This window comes from Ursus arctos, unplaced genomic scaffold, assembly GCF_023065955.2.
Source record: "Ursus arctos isolate Adak ecotype North America unplaced genomic scaffold, UrsArc2.0 scaffold_16, whole genome shotgun sequence".
NCBI lineage: Eukaryota > Metazoa > Chordata > Mammalia > Carnivora > Ursidae > Ursus > Ursus arctos.
In genome coordinates, this window is record NW_026622830.1 from 20,852,594 (window position 1) to 20,872,703 (window position 20,110).

Here is a 20,110-nt window from a genome sequence, read left to right on the forward strand (position 1 = left end):
AAGATACTGTGCAGACAGCACAATCTCTATTGGTGATTACTAATCATCCACTGCTTACAAAGAAAGCATCGGGTGTTCTGTAACAAGGCAGGGAAAAGAAACATCACACGATGTCGTTCAACAACACCATCTTTATTCAAAAATATATATCTATGAGACATTTCAGAATATACTGCTGCCGCCAATGACAGCCTATGCTTCTAAATAAAGTCCTAAATTAATATACAAATTTAAGCTTTAAAAATATTCTTTAAGAAAAAAAACAAAACAAAATAAAGAAGAATGAAGACTTTCTGAGGAATATGACCTAAAGGCAAGGTCCTTTGAGGCCTATGGATGCCCTAAATAAAGAAAAAACACAAAACAAAAACCACCCACCCCACCCCACCAGATCACCTCATACATACAAGGAGAAGAAAGGTTCATTTAAATTAAACAAATGAAGTAATAAGCACACTTGGGGAGGATATGGGGAGAATTAAGATTTAAAAAACAAAAGCATTTCATTAAAAAACAGAACAAAACAAAAAACCCCCAAAACTAACTTCCTCATAGGAAGTCCACTAGTAACAGGTGTTAGGAGGCCAACACACTCATTTACATAATTGCTACAGTTTCATTTTTTTTGCTCTTGCTGTAATAATTATGCACCAATTGCTGGTCAAACGCAATCTGATAAAAAATAGCAGTGGGTGAAATCCGTCATGTTAGAACATTTTCATCTAGCTGGTCAGAGCAAATATCTACTATACCCTTTTGATTCGTGGCTAGTAAAAGTTTGCTTCCTCGGTGAAAGCACAGAGAATGTCCAAGATGGGTCTGTTCCAAAACAAGCTCGCCCGCAGGACTAGAGCAGCACAGCATGGGGGGGGGGGGGCATGTGCACAAACAGTGAAGACGAGAACTGATCCTGCGATTTTAGTAAAGTCACCTACTGCCCTATGGCCTCTGGGAAGAAAAACTTTATAGTTAGAGACTCATTAATTTAATAATGACAGGACAACAGGCAGTGTCAATAAGCAAACAACACACAGTCCGTATTCAAATCCGAAAAAGAGCTTAAATGCTACTATCTTCTACACAGAGTTAAACTGAACACCTGCTACGACTTTTCATCCCTCTCACTTCATGGCAGGCAGGAGAGCTTCTTAAAGGAAAGCCTGCCACACGTTTAAAACACAGGCTATGTTCCAACATGTTTAACATGTAAAATTACAAGTAATTGGCTTTTTGGTAATCCTGAAAATAATGACTCAAAATAATGGAGATTCTGAAGCCCCCACCACTGAATTCCTTTTTATAGCTTCTGGATTTCAGCCTCTGGGCTCTGACTCCTATTATACCATTGGGGCAAACTGTTTTCTGCCCTTTCCAATGTCAAAAATAAGCCTGCCAAATCAGAATGATTTACAGTTAGCAGGCCTAACCTTCACTAAAAGCAAGGTAAAAATCCTAAGTACATTATATAGTCATAATGTCAGCTGGCATGATAATGGAATTAAAACCCAAAATTAAAATCCCTGACTGCCCCCCTTCCTCCGCCCGAGACCAGCTCTTCAGTAACAGCCGATTGGAGTACTCCTCCCCCTCTGGGCACAAGGACACGTGCAGCGGCCAGTGGCGTAAACAGACAAACATGCACAGAGTGTCGTATTCGCAAGGGAGATATTCGAGTTTACTCACCATACTGTAGACACGCGCCCAGTGAAGGAAATGTTAGTGTGAGCCCTGCTCCCCAAAAGACATGGGCTGAAACAGCAACACCTGTGCAGAGCCCAGACTCTTAGTAAGCCTTTAGCTTTTGGGGTCCACCAGTGCCATTTCTAACAACTGCTTTCACAACGGATTAGGGCCAAAAGATCAGGTTTTTAGGAACGTTTTCTCTGACAGTGGGTGCTTGGGAAGGTTGTTTGTAGGGACCTGAAGCAAATTACTTACGTTTAACTCATGCCTGTGATCCCGGTTATTCTCGTTTCTGAACTGTGACTTTGTCCCGGATCAGCTTTAAATCCTATTGCTAGATTCCCCAGTCTGCTTACAACACAAACGCACCTCACCTCTGACTACACATCACGAGAAGTAAGGGAAAGGAAGGATGAGATTTGGCAAACTCTTTACGGCAAAGCTGCTGGACAGTCGTGCCTCCAACCTTCGGGGTAGATGGCAGCCAGGAAAGTCAATGACTCCAGAGCGAGTCCTTCAGTGAAGGCCTGTACTGAACTTGAACAAGCCCAGCTCAGAAAACAGAAGCTGCTTTCATGACACAATGCTGTCATAAGCGACAAGATTCTTCTGAAAGCTTCCAGAAGTGCACATGATTTTCATAACTTCTTGGGTGTAAAGAGAAAGCTAAGAATGGAAAACCGACAGGGGCATGAAAAAATGCAGTGGGAGAGTTTGTATTCCTTCCACATACGAATCTAAACCGGACTCCACTTGCCACTGTTCTGAATTGTGCTCAAAAAGAGAGGACGGAAAGGAGAATCAGAGTCCGTGGTTCGTTCTTGAGGTTGCGGGACCGGGATGAAGGAGGGACAAAACCAGGGGCCACAAGGTTATTTCCAACCATGACTTGCCCTCTTCTTTCTGCTGGTAGAGATGGGAATCTGGGGCATGACACCTGTCCTAGTCAGTTGAAAACAGGTCACCAGCAGAGGGCAGGGGGGCCAAGCCTCCTGTGACGTTGGGCAGCAATGAGAGGTCTGGCAAGCTCTGAATATGGGACTTCAGTTCCTTGCGGACCTGGGTTACCCGAGCAAGCTTCTGTTTATATTCCTACAGAGACAAAGAGAAGACAATGCAGTTAAGTCTGTGTGTGCTGATGGTCAGGCTTAAGGAGCCAGTACAGATACTCTCAGCTTCTTGCTCTACGTTCTCCCCACCAGACCGCCCCTTCCCCCTTCAGCTAAACTACAGTGCTTGGGTTCTCAAAAGGAAAAAAAAAAAAACTTGACATAAAAAAGGAAAGCAGAGTTCAATACTGGCAACAGTGAATTAAACGGTATTTAACTTCACACTTGAGATCTGGAAGTAAAAGCAGTGATATTTTGTATTTGCATTCTCCTACGTGGTTCTCATCTATTTCAAAACCCCTTGTAAAATAAAATACAGATGCTCAGGCTTTCCAATTATCCTGAGGGCTCCACCTAGACATGCCTGGAAAAATCACTATAAAGCTCTACCTTCTGAGTTAAACTGAGAGTAATCCAGATCTATCACCTATCACCACCACCAAGCACCGCAGAAGCTCGAAACCCCCACTGCCACTACCTGCATCCAGGACTTCCTCATTCCACACCTGAGCAACTGTAGCGAGGCCTGGAGGAGGCTTTCCAGGAGGCTCCCCGAAACACGCCAGCTTTCCAGAAGCCCAGCTTTCATCAAGCTACTTCCTTGAGAAAGTGAAGCGTGGCACTGCTCTCTCTGTGACTGCTCAGAGTTCTAGATCTGCTAAGATTAGCTCCTGCCCAAATGTATTTCCCGCAGCTTCCCAGCCCCATATGCCCAGGCCACTGCCTGTGTGTGCCATTGGTTTGGGATTCCCCTCAAGCCTGGAGGCGATCTTTCTTCTCCTGGTCTCAGTGATGTTCTGCCTCCCTGTCTCTCCAGGAAAAGCTTTTCTCCTCATCCAGAAGACTGGTCCCCACCCCCACCCGTTCTGGACCTTCCTGCGCACTGAGGTGCACCTGAGCCCCTAACAGGCTGCTCTGAGGTGCTCTCTTCATACATGTTAGACTTCTTTGCTCCTCTCAAATATGACTTCCCTGATGACAGGAACTTGGTATACTATTTTCTTTCCTCCCAGCAAAAGGCACCCTTAGTTAATCTGTATGGGATAACAACCCTGGGCCTTGTGAGGTCTGTTTATGGCCCTCCTTGGGGCTGTTTTTTTTCCCTCTAGCTGTGTCACCCTCAGTCTTCCTGCAAAGACAGAAAGTTCCCGAGGATGGATCCCTGCTGACTAAAGCCTCTCCTGCAGGAATGTAACAGAAAGCACTGGGCTATGAGTCAAAGACCTGGGTTAGTTTTGGCTCTGGCTCTAACTTGCTACGTGACTGTGGGTGTGGTCCCTCTCTTCCTTTGTCCTCACCTTCCTTATCTGAAAATGAAGGAACTGGCCCACTCCTAAGATTGTTCTTCAAATTCTAGATTCCTTTGTACCAGACACCTTCTACACACTAGAGAGGCAGAGAGTTTGAGGGCATATACTTAAGCACTGCTGGGAAGAGTGATAAGACAGGAAAGAGGTTAAATGAAAAACACTTAGTTCAAGCTGTTAAGACAAAGTCCAAGAAAGGAGGGAGAGAAGAGATATGGAAGTCTGGGCTGGGAGGCTCTGTGCCCACATTAGTGCCGGCAGTCAAGACTTCTACCTGAAATGAGAGCTCCTCGCACAAGCCATTGGATGAAGAGACAGGAAGAAAGTAAGCTTGGGTTCCTGGGTTCCTGGTAACCCATTTCTGTCCTTTTGTAGACTTAACACAACTAAAATAATGACTTATGTAAATTATAAATAACAACTCCCCCATCAAACTAATGAGCTTCAGGAGGCTAAGACTGGACCCATCTGCTTTACCCATCATCCACCATGACCAGCAGTGCCCTGGAAACAGTAGGTGTCCAACAGTTGCCCAATAAATTAACAATACATAAAACAAAACATTACAAGCACAACACATTAAGGAATCAGCTTTCATTTTGAAACTGAAAACTAATTTCAGATCTGAGGATCTAAAATGTCAAGGTTCCCTGCCCTTCCCTCTGCAAACATTTTTCTTCTTTGGTTTTGCATACTTCAAGGGAAATTAATAGAGAATACCAATTCTCTATTACTGAACATGGATTCATTTAATGAATTTCTCCCGAATTCTATATACAAAAAGGGTAAAACAGTGACTGAATAGTTATCCCTTGCTCCCTGCCCAAATTCTCTGACCAAAGCTGATAGACGAAAGCCACTCTGACTTGGCGCCATCACTCTTAAAGAGGACTTTAAGCAAAGGAATTCCTTACGAACAGTCTGAAGACCATGAAGTCTCTAATGAGCGGATCTGGAGTCAGAATCCAAGGCTCTGCACTCTTTTTTTTTTTTAAAGATTTTATTTATTTATTTGACAGAGACAGAGACAGCCAGCGAGAGAGGGAACACAAGCAGGGGGAGTGGGAGAGGAAGAAGCAGGCCCACAGCGGAGGAGCCTGATATGGGGCTCAATCCCACAACACTGGCATCACGCCCTGAGCCGAAGGCAGACGCCCAACCGCTGTGCCACCCAGGTGCCCCAAGGCTCTGCACTCTTGAGTGACCCTCACACTAACTTAGCAAGTCCATCTGAGTTTAAAAGGGAAAGCAGGTGATCTCATTAGATACCACCTTAAGTTCAAATAATCCTCTCCCAGGCAATCTTTAAAAAACAAACAAACAAACCAACAAACACATGCACACACCAAAACAAACAAACCAACAAAAAAACATTTGTTCCTGTTTGGAGGTAGGGAGGTTGGGAGGTGGTATCGAATCATGCTTCGACTGCTATTACATTCTAAGTATCATCAAAGAAACTTCATTTTAATGAAAGGAAACATGTCCCCCATTGGGCCACCTGAAAGCTGACGAATCCCGTACACACCTCCTCATGCCACTGGGTTACTCCTTCCACAGGGATTTCTACTTTCAGAACAGGCGCATGAGCCTAGGAGGGGGGCAGCACCACAGAAAGGACAAGTGGGACTGCCAAGGATAAAGATGGAAAAGCAGAGAGTTTACATTAGCAGCCAGAACAATGAAATACTACTGAGGTATAAATCTAACAAAATATGTACAAGACCCATATGAGGAAAACGGTAAGACTCTGATACAAATAAGAACTAAATAAATGGGAGATAGTCCATGTTCATGAATCGGAAGGCTCAATATTGTAAAGATGTCAGTTCTTCCCAACTTGATCTATAGATTCAATGCAGTCCCAATCAAAAGCACAGCAAGTTATTCTGTAAATAGAGACAAAGGGCTTCTAAAATTTATATGGAGAGGCGAAAGACTCCAAATAGTTAACACAATATTGAAAGAGAAGAAGAACAAAGTCTGACACTATTCGACTCCAAGACTTACTATGAAGCTACAGGAATCAAGACAATGTGATACCGGCCAGGGAACAGACAAACAGATCAATGCAGCAGAACAGAGAGTCCAGAAATACACCCACATAAATACAGTCAACTGATCTCTGACAAAGGAGCGAAGGCAATACAGTGGAGTATTTTCAACAGAAAAGTTGGATCAACTGGACACCCACATGCAAAAAAACAAATCTAGACATAGATCTTACACCCTTTACAAAAATTAACTCAAAATAATCACAGACCTAAATGGAAAACACAAAACTATGAAATTCCTAGAGGACAGCAGAAGTAAATCTAGATGATCTTTGGTTTGGTGATGACTTTTCGGATACAATACCCAAGTCCCGACCCATGAAGGAACACCTAAGCTAGACGGCGCTAAAAGGAAAATTTTTCTGCTCTGCGAAAGACACTGACTATCAACAGGATGAAAAGACAAGACACAGACCAGGAGAGAATGTTTGTAAAAGATGACATGTGTTATCAGAGAAATGCAGATTAAAACGAGATACCACCACACATCTATTAGAATGACCAAAATCTGGGAACACGAACACCACCAAATGCCGACAAGGATGTGGTGCAAGAGGAACTCTCATACATTCTGGTGGGAATGCGAAATGGTACAACTATTCTGGAAGACAGTTTGGTGGTTTCTTACAAAACTAAACATACTCTTCCCATATGATCCAGCAATCATGCTCATTGGTATTTATCCAAAGGATTTAAAAACTTACGCCACACAAAAACCTACGCTTGAATGTTTACAGTAACATTATTCATAATTGCCAAAACTTGGGAGCAACCACGAAGCCCTTTAGTAGGTGAACCGACTGATAAACTTTGGTATTTCCAAGCAACAGTTATGCAGCATTAAAGAGAAGAGAGATATCAAGTCATGAAAAGACATGGAGAAATAACAAATGTATATTACTAAGTGAGAGAAGCTAACCCGAGAAGGCCACATGCTATATGAGCTCAACTATATGACATTCTGGAGAAGCAATACTATGGAGACAGGAGTTGCGGGGATGAAATAGGCTGAGCACAGAGGATTTTTAGGGTAGTGAAAATACGATAACGATGGGACACATGCCATCATACATTTGCCCAAACCCACAGAACGTACACCACCAAGAGTGAGCCCTACCGTATGGACGCTGGGAGAGCAGGACGTGTCAAGGCAGGTTCATCAATGGTAACAAATGCACCACGCTGGCAGGGGAAGTTGGCGGTGGGGGAGCAGGGGGCATATAGGAAATCTCTGTACCTTCCTCTTATTTTGCTGTGGACCTAAAGCTGCCCTAAAGAATAAGCTAAGAGGTCTAAATGCAACAGCAAGGGTGACTCTGAACATCCAAAGACAGGTAAAGATTGCCTTGGAAACTGTTAGAACACGCGGCTGGCTTAGCGGAGACAGCTAAATGACCTAGCTTACTGCTCTGAGGAGAAATAAGCAGGTAAGAATTCATGGCAAACTCTGATTAGGTCAAACTGGACAGTAATAGTAATTTTATAGTCCCCTATACTAGTAACAGACTCTGATCTCCCACCCTTTTTTTAAATAGATTCAGTCTTTTCCCAAATAAAGTCATCTATAATCGTCACCATGGACGAACAAGAAAATCTCTCTTGAATCCTAACAAAACTATCCTCCCAACACAACTCCAGCTCTCACTTGCCTCCACTTCTCCCGCTCCCAGGCTCCCCCGGTTGGGCAGCGGCACTTCCTCACTAGCTGCCTTTCCACAGTTTTTCTCTTTGGTTCTAACAAGTAGAGGAGACAGACCACGAAAACCCAAGAATCTTTCTTTTCAACCTACCAATCTGTCTTCTGACAAAAGTTCGGTCCGCAAGCTCTGCTGCTACAAGGTTACGAATTGTGCCCTCAGCAGAAATCCAGCTTCTTTTCATGGTATCACTAAAACCAATGTGATGAGACCCATTCAGTCTTCTGACTCATGTAAGCACACTACATCCCACAACCTCTTTAGTACACCAAGTACCACTCAGCTAGAGAAATGATGTGGCAAGGTGGTCACATGCTCCTTGTTTAAAATACCTTACACTTGGGTGCAATAGAGGACTAAGCCTTTTCTCTAGCACTCACGCCACCCTGCCTGGAACAGGAACGCGAGAGATCGGGCCGGACCTGCACAATTTCTATCAGGATGACAGGGCGGCAGCGCTCCTGCTCACTGGGCCTTCTCCCTCTCTTTCTTTCTTTCTCTCGATCATAATTCACCGTGGCTCTTTTTTGTACTCTTGGACTTCAGATACTTGCCATGCCCCCACTCTTATCTTTAACCAGAGGAGACAAGGCAAATCCAAGTGGTCCTGTGGCTCTTCCTTTCCTGCTCATGCATAATTTGTATTGGGGTGGGGGCAGAGGTGAGGGGCTGAGCTACCATTCGGCTGCATACACCTACCGCAGCAAAGCCTACCTCTCCCACGAGAGACTGAGGGGAGCCGTGAAACAGGGGAGGGTTCTACCAGACTTGCGGCTGCTCCCCTCTGTGTCAGGATCCTCGAGGAGGGGAGGGGAAGTGGGCACCTGTGATAAAGTGCCTGGGTTTATTTGACTGCCAAGAAATGTTTAAAACGCAGAGGGTGAGGCCCAGTGTGCAGTTCTGAGATAATGCCTAGGATTTATGCTCCTGGCAAAGCTCTGGAATCCTGCCTCACAGACTCTCTGAACTTGGAGCAGAAAACGTGTCCAACACCCCCTGCTTCCTGTGGATCCAGCAGACACTGTGCGAACACAGACCATCATGGAGCACTAAGACAACCGGCTGAAGGGAGCGAGGCTTCCACATTCTTTGCCTTTTTTGGTTACGAGCAGTAGGCCAGACCTGACATGCTGCAGATGAGCTCTGAGATAAGAGGGTTAGAAATGACAGGGACTGACATTGCGGTGACCTTTCTATAGGAATTTCATTTTCAAAACAAACAAAATTATAAGCTTCTCCTCTAACCAACTCTGTAAGAAATACTAATCAAATGTAAACATTGTCAAATCTACCTTTTTCTGGCTAGGAACTATTTATGTAAGAAAAATTATGTTAGAAAGAACATCATAGGCAGGGGCTTGATTTGATGAGACAAGATTTCCAGTAACAAGACCCATGTTTTCCTTTATCTTGCCCCGTTGTGCTATAGGACATATGGTATATAAAAATCACCCACTGCTCGGCTACTCCCAATTAAGAGTCATAAAGGGTTATTATGCACGAAGCAGTTTATGAAGGACCCTGTTTTAAAGGTGACCTGCCATACTGAATTTAAGTCAAAGAACTGCTTAATCGCATGAAGACTGAGAGCCAAGCAGAAAGGAGAAGCTGACCCTCACCCTAAAATTATTTAACACGCCCAGTCAGTCCCCTTCATCCTGCCAGGAGGCTTATTACTTCTTGCCACTAAAGATCAGAGGATTTACACTTAGAAATCACAGCCTCTACTTAAACCACAATTAATTCACTTCTCTTTCTTTTGTTTTTTAGGGAAAATATATAAATCTTCTGACTGAAAATAAGAATGCCACTTTTAACTTCTCTTCAAGAATCTATGCAGGAACAAAAAACCATAACTGATCTGTACCTCTCCCCCAGCAGCTCTGTGCTCCCATGTGACTCAGTGGCAGCTGCAACATTTCAAAATGATATACTCTACGGTGTCACAGCAGGACTGGAGCTGCTGAGTAAGATGCTGGGAAGACACAAGAAAAGGAGGAAGCTGTGGCCCCAGCGCCAGTGCTCCGGACCTCTCGGCTCCATTACTAAACCGTAAGTAAGGTAAACAAAAAGTATTTCCCAGAAGGGAAAATGACAAAATGGCTACAATTAGAGGAATGTTCTCAGAGCGATCCAACCCATCCACTGGAGGAGTCCAATGGGAAGGGGCTTTGTAAGCTCGGAATTGTACCACAAAGTGTCTTTAGGATACTTCTTTCTCCCCAGCAGACCCTCTACACAAAAGGTTTAAGGGAGCTTCTACTGCAGCAGCAAAAACTCTGACAGGGATTTGTAGAAGCAAGAGAAGAGGGAAAAAAAAAATAGTGTCTATATATAATTAAATTAATAAAAATGAAACTAACAAAAAAAGTCAATTTTAGGACCGGACAAATTTTCCAACTTTAATGTAATCATAAAGCTAAATATTTACAATTTAACAGATGTCCATAAAATGCTTTTATTTTGGGGCACCTGGGTGGCTCAGTCGGTTTAGTGTCTGACTCTTGATCTCGGCTCAGGTCATGAGTTCAAGACCCACATTGAGGGGCGCCTGGGTGGCACAGCGGTTAAGCGTCTGCCTTCGGCTCAGGGCGTGATCCTGGCGTTATGGGATCGAGCTCCACATCAGGCTCTTCTGCTATAAGCCTGCTTCTTCCTCTCCCACTCCCCCTGCTTGTGTTCCCTCTCTCGCTGGCTGTCTCTATCTCTGTTGAATAAATAAATAAAATCTTAAAAAAAAAAAAAAAAAAAAAGACCCACATTGGGCAGAAAGAAAGAGAGAGAGATTTATTTTAAGAATGCACCTGGGTCTTCCAAAAAAAAAAAAAGGGGGGGGGAGGGAGAGAGGGAGAGAGAGGGAGAGAGAGAGAGAGAGAGAGAGAGAGAGATTTATTTTGAAAATGCACCTGGGTCCTCCAAAAATCCTTACATTTATGTCACGGATCCCTAATTATATAAAACCAGGTAAAACCATGATACTAGTACAATAAGAGCTATTCACTATTTATAGTTAAGTTTTTTTCTTAGGGGCACCTGGGTGGCTCAGTCAGTTAAGTGTCCGACTTTTGATTTCAGCTCAGGTCATGATCTCGGGGTTGTGAGATTGAACCCCACATCTGCCTCCAAGCAGAGAGTGGAGCCTGCTTAGGATTCTTTCTCTCCCTCTCCTTCTGCCCCTCCCCTCCAGTCACACACTCTCTCTAAAAAATAAATGTTTGGGGGGCACCTGGGTGGCTCAGTCGCACACTCTCTCTAAAAAATAAGTAAGTGTTTGGGGGGGCGCCTGGGTGGCTCAGTCGCTAAGCATCTGCCTTCGGCTCAGGTCATGATCCCAGGGTCCTGGGATCGAGCCCTGCATCGGGCTCCCTGCTCAGCGGGAAGCCTGCTTCTCCCTCTCCCACTCCCCCTGCTGGTGTTTCCTCTCTTGCTGTGTCTCTCTCTGTCCAATAAATAAATAAAATCTTAAAAATAAATAAATAAACAAACAAATAAATAAATAAATAAATGTATGTTTGGGTTTTTTAAAAGTCAAATGTCTAAGTTATATGCAAATAACAAAGCCCCCACAAACTGGCTTCCTTAACAACCATTTTCATGGAAAACCAGGTTATCAATATGCAGACAAACATCAGAGATGCAGGCCTTCCAATGGTTTCTCCTTCTGTGCCAAATGCTGACAGAGTCAAGCCTTCCTGGAGGGCAGTTAAGAAGCAAAGTGTAGAAAGGTAAAGGGCAGTTTCCACACGGAATAGTTTTAGGCGATATTTATTATCATTTTAAGTGCCAGTGGGTCTGCCTGGGGCAAGGCAGCCTGTAGGTTACTGCACTGCATCTGGATACAGCTTTCTCCACAACCAATAAAAAGACCAATTTCTTTCCATAAGCCAAAAAAAAAAGGAGGGAAATAACATTTCCTGGCTCCTCCCAAAAACCGAGGGTATATTGCATCTCTCCCACCAGGAGGAGGTTGCTGTGATAGAAAATAAGGAGTCAGAAAATTCAAGTTCAAATCCTACTCTACCACTTGCCTGTGGTGCACCATATGACTTCACCTTGCTGAGCTAAGCCTCCTTACATTTAGGATGGGAATGGGAACCATGCCCGCACCGTGGGGTGATGCCAGATCTGAATGAGACCAGGCACGTGCTAAACTGTTCAATGTGAAGCAGCAGATCTGAGCGGGAAAAGCATCATCACCACTCCCATGTTTATTGTGTTACAAGCAATCCTTAGTCTTCCTGATCTACGTGTTAGAAAAGGCATGCAGAATTGAAGAAAAAGACAAGGGTTAACGGGATAAAAGATCCATATTCCTTATAAGCCATCTGAGTATGTCCTGAAAATTTAGCACCTTTACTAGAAGTTGGTTTGAGCAAATGAAAGAGCCTCCGGGGGCACCTGGGTGGCTCAGTAAGTTAGGCATCTGACTGCGGCTCAGGTCATGATCTTGGGGTCCTGGGATTGAGCCCCACATTGAGCTGCTCCATGCTCAGCAGGGAGTCTGCTTTTCCTTCTCTTCCCCGTGCTCTAATAAATAAATATAATCTTTAAAAAAAGAAAAAAAAAGCCTCCAACCTCCAAGACTGTGGGGGAAAAAGTCACAGATTTTTATAACTAGGTAATACCACAGTCCAGTCCCATCAACCTAAAGGCCAAGAGAGAGGAAAAAATGTGTCTAAGCAGTAAAGCCTAGATCTCATGGGAGCATCACTATGAAAGGAATCCCCCCCAGCAAGATATAGCCTGACTTAGCCTAGATATGAACTGAGCTGCAACCGTACCTGCCACCTGAGATTAGGACACAGTACCAACCAAGCACTAGGATAGGGTTGGGGATGACAGAGTGACAATCCAGACAGGATTTTATGGTCTGGTCAGGGAAATAACGAAATCATCCATCAACAGAATAACAAACCATGTGGTGCTCTGAAGGAAAAAATAGGGAGATAGGACAGTATTTATGGGGGGAAGAGGGCAGAAACCTGGTTTTATGGGGTGGAGATGGGGGTGGGGTCTCGGGGAAATACTGTTTGACATGGAATAGAAATGACGAAACAGGAATCAACAGGGTAAGAGTAACCAGTGGGAAGGAAAGGGGGCAGAGTGTTCTAAGCAGGGGGCGCAGCACATGTAAAGCTGGTGGGAGAAAAGGCCAGCACAGACAAGATGCAATGCAACGTGTTAAGAGAGATGGCTGCTGAGGTCAGCAGGGGCAAGCCATGGGGTGAGGCATGGAGCATGTGGTGGGAATATGCAAGGATTTGGGCTTATATTTCAGGAGCCAGAGGAAGCCATTTAAATGTTTTCACAGGGGAATGACCTGCTCAGAGCTACATTTTGAAAAAAATCACAGGGCTGCCATGTGAAAAATAAGTTACAGAACACAGGAACAAATCCAGGTGGGTCTGCAAAGAGTGAGCAGGGGAGAAGTAGTAGCAGGGGGACTAAGGTGGTAGGCGTGGAGACAGGGAGGAAGAGAAGGGGACAGATTCAAGAAAAACTGAGATGAAAACCACCAGGGCTTGCTGACCACGCCGACGGGGCAGTGGGGCTATGGGAAGCTGTCTGGCAGAGGTACGGCCCGGGGGCTGAGGGAAAGATGGCGACAAGAGGAGGCTGAGAGGTGGGATGAACAGGGAGTGACACTGGATGAGCTCTGGCGTCCGCTTTTGACAAAGAGCAACGCCATTATCCAAGACAGGGAAAGAGAAGGAAAGGAAAGGTTAGAAGAAGAGGACTGTTTTGGCCATATGACATTCGAGGTGTCTGTGGAATTAAGATATATGGGTCTGAAGCACAAGAAAGGGTCTGGGCTAAAGATCTAGATTTAAGCCATGAGCACGCAGGTGGTAGCTGAAGCCACTCTGAGTGTGTCACAAGAGGACAGAATCAGAAAAAGGCTAAAGGTATACCAACACTAACAGGGTGGGGATGGAGAAAAGCTTACTAAGAACACACAAAAAAATAAGACTGGAACAGAAACCAGAGAAGAAAAACACATAAAGGGTAACGAATAGTATAAAGCGGTATAGAGAGGGCCAAAAAGAGCAAAGGAAACAAAAGACGGGCGGGGGTGGGGAGAGGGATATGTATCTTGGGTTTGAGTTTGGACCAGTGGCAGGGGACTGGGAAGACAGCCACTTCAGTAGAATGTAGATATGCATGCCAAGCTGCAGTGGGTTCAGAAGTAAAGGCAGAGAGGGAAAATGGGGTTGTTACAAAGGGACAGTGGGAGTGTGCTCATATTAAGAGAGGCACATTAGAGGGGCAAAGTATGCCACCTGCAGAGAATGGCACCTACGGCCAGTCTACTGGAGGATTCTTCCACAGAAAGGAGAATAAAGTGCCCCTGAAGGGCCCGTGCGATAAGGAAAGGCAGACTCTAACAGCTTCAGGTCAGACAAGTGTTAGAGCCTGTTTGCCCCAGCTGAGGGTAACGTTGCTGTTTTATAAATGACAAACCACAGCAAAGATAAAAGTCTGCAAGGACCACTGGCCTCAACAGAGAAAGCCTGGAATGGGGACTAGAGATCCTCATCACTGAATCGTAACTGGGGTAAATGATATCCATGGGAATAACTCCCAGCAAGTCTATGCCTCACGGAACAGAAACACGATGGGCAAAATAAAAGGACCCAGAAAAAGACCCAAATACATCATACCAGACACTTTGAAGAAAAAGTGGACTGAGTCCATTAACCACTATCCAAACCCCAAGAATGCTCAGAAGGCTGCTGGTAAATTTTTGTTGAGTTTAAAACTGCAAAGTTACTCTGCTTAAAGTTCTCCAAGTACCTAATGACTGGATTAAGCAAGAGAGTTGTCCACACTTTTTCCTAAAGATGTTTAAGGATTCTGAATAAGGGAGAAACAAATAAGGAGGCCTGCAAAGTCATAATGACAGCTGGTCCCTTCACCTCTCCACAGGAGGCACGCCACACCCTTGGGAGCTCATGGGCTTTGTTTGCAATGGTTTCTTTCTGATTCCTGATTACAACCACGAACACTTTTGCTATCATCACAGGAAAAGACTTTCTAATCTTAATTCAAGCCCTAAATCTCATAGAGATAAAAACAAAAGTCAGAAATGGAATTTCCAAGATTGCAAAGTATGACACAATCCAATTTTACTTTCTACGAAAATTGCAACTTGACGTGAAGAAGGCCTACCTTAACAGCAGTAGGAATATTCCTAAAGACTAAAATAGATGTCTGCTCAAAATGACATGTATCCACTGGGTCAGATATTTAGACGCTAGAGCTCAAATTTCTGTAATCTGAACCTGCTCTCCAAATGATGCTCACTCAAGTCAGTGTTATAATAAGAAGGAACCGCTATTTCCCACGGCTGTCTCAAATGTAAACAGAACTTCAAACCCAGAAGAGAGCCCCATTTGTCCAATTACACTATTCAATGCTCATTTCTTCACAAAACAATGATTAATCCTTAACTTGGGGATGGATATCTGAATGTTCTACCTGTCTATCTCCAAAACTCTATGAAGTGCCAGACTGCTGAAGATGCTTTGGAAGAGCAAGAACTCCTATAGCAGGAAGGCACATAAACTTAGCACACTTAAAGACACTCAGGCATCTACACGTACACACGGAATCCATTTTTCGAAACTTACAGGAAGGAAATAACCCAATAATGGAAGGTAGCCCAAAGTAAAAAAAAAAAAAACAACCCAAAAAACAAAACATAAATGCTCAATAACAATAATTATTGATTATCCAACTACAGGTATTCAAGCAACCATTTAAAATGTTTACATAGCTTTCTGTTAATAATGGAAAACGATCACATAAAGTTAAAAAAAAAAAGCATGACAGAAAATTGTCTACACATTACGATCACTTTAATTTTAAAATTGTAGAAAAAAGGGGGCCGGGATGGCTCAGTTGGTTAGGCGTCTAACTCCTGGTCTTGGCCTGGGTCATGGTCTCAGGGTTGTGGGATCAGGCCCCGTGTGAGGCTCTGCACTTGGCTCGGAGTCTGCTCGGCCCTCTCCCTCTGCTCCTTCCCTGGCTCACTCTCTTTTTCTCTCTCAAATCTCAAATAAATAAATACAATCTTTTAAAATAAAAAATAAAAAAAAAATAAATAAATAAATAAAATTGAGGAAAAAATAAAGGAAACGTACCAAAATCAAAAGTTCTCTCAGTGGTGAGATAATAATTTTTTAATACTTATTTTCTAAGTTTCCCTATGATGTGTTTGTAATCAGAAAACCAGAAATAAAGAACTATTAGTTGAATAAGAATGAATGTTCTGGCAGGCAAGCAGTGACAAGGAGCCCAGATGCTGTTTTGACTTAACATGTATAGGTACTTTGTAAATATGAAAAATTAGTGCTACAAACACCAGCTAAAACTCAGTGGAGCTATTTTGGAAGACAGGAGGAATCGCCAAAAGTTGGGCTATAAATACAGAAACGATGCTAAGACTAAATGTATGGAATTCTAACTGGGAGAGCTTTGAAATCATGTTACTTCTTTAATGTGAAGTCTCAAATGTTGGTGAACCATGCCCTTAGGTCACCAAGTATGTGAAGTACATTATAATGATTATAATGTGGCATTTCTCCCCCTGGGATGAAAAGAGATGAACAAATACCAAGGTTTTCACATTGTAACAACAACAACAACAACAACAACAACAAAATGCACACATGAGCACCCCCACACACACACATGTGCACACACGCATCCTCACAGATAAGAGCTCCAGCTGCAAATCTAACCTGAGAGTAAGGGTTGGCAGCAACTGAAAAGAATGGAAGGACTTCAAGGACACAGCCTCTAACCTGCAAATTACTTGCAGAACCATACAACTCAAGAGAAGTCCCCACTTACTGGAAGGATACTTTGTAGGGGGAGGCTCCCATATCAAAGCAGGGATGAAAGAGCAGGGGGCAAGCCATGAGCTGCTGTGTAGGGAAGGATGTGAGTGCAAACCCTCCATGGGGTCACGTGAGCAGTGTAAGCAGACTGACCTTTTCAACAATGGCTGGAACAGCCCATGGTGCTGATAGCACTGCTACTCTAGGGAGGAAAAGAGTTATCTGCTAAAAGGAAGGGCAGTGAGTGTAGAGGACTGTGAGCAGGTGTGGCCAGGCCAGGCAGGGCTGTGAGAGGCAGTCTAGGCAGAGCCTCTAAGCTCCCAGGGGAACACTAGATGATGACTAGAGTCAGGCGTCAGGAGATTAGGGTTCTGGTTCTCACCGACTTCCTCTGTGACCTTGAACTGCTCATAGACACTCTGAGCTTTGTTTTCTCATCTAAAATGAGGATTAGATCACCTGCTCCCATCTGCCCTTATTGGAATGGACAATGAGATACTGGCTTTGAACATCATGGGAAAAAGAAGAATTTACTCCAAAGTTGACAAAAAATGGAGCTATCTCCACCTATTGCCTATCCCATTATTGAAATAAATGCATTTAGCCATCTGCACCCCGCAGGGAGGGGGCCGATGCTGCCAAAAACAACAGACGGCCATCAGTTTGGTTTAGTACCTCCTTAGCTACAGCCAAAGAATTTCTCAAGTTGTTATAACCCAACTGCAAACAGAAATATGAAGAGTCACAAGGCAATGTTAGATCCTGTACCATTTCCCCCTTCCAGCTGTACTGTCTGAAGTAGAAGGCTCTACTTCTGAGTATTCATTACGGCCAAGGAGGAGGTGCCAAGCTGGGGAGAAACAGCAGCAGCCCCAAGTTCAATGAGCCAATCACCCCCACCCCCTAGAGCATGCATAGTCCGAGCCAGGAGGGTATTTAGAACCTCGGTGGCAGAATCAGCTCTCTCAAACCTTACAAAGGTTTTCTCAGAGGCCACTCTGAAATGCTTCATGCAACTATTTTAATCCCCCTACATATGATGGCATTTTTCTAAAACAAGGTTCTTGAGGATTGCTGAAATGATTCAACTTTGGCTACTCTTCTGTGTAGGATGTCTTCCGGCTGTTGACCTGATGGAATCAAATTTAAAATAAAACAACAAAGGAAAAACGCAAACCTGGTGGAAAGTTACCAGATGTCTGCCCTGGATTCTATTCCTGGTCTGTGGCAAACTCCCTTCTCTGGGTCTGAGTTTCTTCACCAATTTGGAAGTCAGACTCCATGATGTCTAAGATTCCGTCCAGCTCGGTAGTACTGTTAATGACTTACCCACACATCCAGGCCTCAACGTGCCACTTCATTTTGAGTGAAGAGTGAAGCTGGCTGTCACGGCTGTGCCTTGGTGGCTTTGCTGAACACACATGCATCTGTATGCACGCTTTATAAACCTGGAGGCACACACACCTACTAAAGGGCGGCGCACACTACTGCCCACTCCTGTGGTCACTGATATTCGTGGCACCTAAACAGGGCCTTTGTAATGTCAAATGCACCAGTAAGCAGGCCTCTGACATGCATTTTTAAATTCTGCAGCAGAAATTTTAAAAGATCTAAGGAAACAGAAAGAAATCTTGCGTTCATGGACTGGAAGACTTAAGACTGTTAAAATGGCAATAGTTCCCAAAGCAACCTAGAGATTCAGTGTGATTCCTATGACAGTTCCAATGACCTTTTTTTTTTTTTCTTTCCCTCAGAAATGACAACCAAACACCATGCTGTGAATGAAAATAACTGATATGGTAGTAAAACAGTGAGTACCTGCTCCTTTTTGATTTTTACTCCGGTGTTTGGACAAATAGGTTTGTATTCCCTCTGTCCCGTCCCTTTCCCTCTCCCCCTCATCAGTGATGCCCTGATCACTCAAATGAAGATACCCACATCATGCTTTATCCAACCTGACAAGGCAGGAACTCCATCCAACCCATCTGACATGGCTTGTGAGCTTCTACCAGACAACCGGGGTAGTCACCTCTATCTACCAGAAACAAACCCTCCCTTTGCTCTAAGAACTGAAGTTTGGAGGCTTTTCTGGTACCTTTGGCCTCTACCTTTTCGAATTAACCTTCTTCTGTACCCTCCACACTTCTTAACCACCTCCAGGCTACCATTTGTGCTTCCTTCCACATGCCCTCTTTCCCATTTCTAGGTTTTCTCATGTTTGTGACAAAAGCATTGCAAATAGATTGGAAGCAGCCCCCTTCTAACCCTGCCTGGAGTTTAAGGGAAAGGTGGTAGGCCAATGTCACCATAACATCCAGAAACAGAAGCAAAAAACAAAAGAACAGGTAAAAAAAACAAAACAAAAAAACCCCCCATCATCTCAAAATGAATCATGATTCTACTTAAAGGGGAAAAAAGCACAAATGAGAAAACCCATAGGAGTTTCTATCAAAAAGTCACCTTTCTTTACCACAAATTAAATCAGATCTGTCAAACCACTTTTCATGCAACTTAAAAAGAAAAAAAAAAAAAAAACACCTGTCTTTATAGAAAAAGATTGCATTGACTGATGGAATTTCATGCACAGAACAAATATTTACTGAGAAACAATTATGTTCCTGGCACTGCAAGAGCAAAAGACCACGTAGGCCAGCAGACTTCAGAAGACCTGCCGAAGGGTATTACAGGGTTCAGAAACTGCCCACGTGTTTAATAATTCTCTCACATTGTAAATAAACTTCTGACCAAATTAGTGTAATATTAACATGTTAATTTTCTCCTGGTCTATTTCAACTTCGACACAGTGAGCTAGGATGTTCCCTTTACTTCTTTCTCATATTCTAACTCTCCGTTCGCTGCTGTTTCTCCCCAAACAGAGGGTAAGCTCCTTGAGCATGTCTTGCTCATCTTTGGACATCTTCTGACTGGCACGGGCTGTGCTGACTTTATCATGAATAAACAAGCAGCTCCTTAAAGAGCACAGAGCCTGGTTCCCATTGGAGGACTGTGACACTTCCCTCCCACCCCTTCTATTTTTTGTCTTTTTTCACACATTTGTCTGCTCCGGTCTGCTTTCCCATTTATAAACATATTTCTCTTCTTCAACTGTGATTTCCTTTTACAAAAAGCCTTCACTGCCTTCCAGGAAGTTTGGATTTGACCTTAAACCACAATCGGAGTGGCCAACTGCCTCCTTAATCTATATTACGTATAATCCCCTGGTTTGGTTTTATGTTCACTGATGCTCTTTATGCCACAATGACTTCCTTGAAGGCAGAAACACAATCTCTCTGTGAGCCGTAACTGCCCCCTCCTATATGCCAGCATCTCAATCATCCTTGGCTCCGAATCATCACATTCCCTACCCCAAAGCTTAGGAGCCACCCAGAAATCTAACGTAAGATTCTTAAGAGAAAG

At 43.8% G+C, this 20,110-nt stretch overlaps 1 protein-coding gene across 2 annotated transcripts in view; it reads right to left on the reverse strand.

Annotated features, from left to right (window-relative positions):
* The window catches only part of RPRD1B (regulation of nuclear pre-mRNA domain containing 1B), a 60,473-nt gene that overhangs the window by 9,233 nt on the left and 31,130 nt on the right, over window positions 1-20,110 (reverse strand). Inside the window, exon 7 of one of the 2 annotated variants that reach the window (XR_006410003.3) lies at window positions 1,939-2,775. Coding sequence is in view for 1 of the 2 variants with exons in the window: in XM_026503485.4 (XP_026359270.1) it covers window positions 2,626-2,775 (150 nt within the window). In the remaining variant the exon portion in view is untranslated. Of the gene's footprint in view, window positions 1-113; window positions 2,776-20,110 lie in introns of those variants that run through there. The other variant, XM_026503485.4, reaches the window with a different exon arrangement.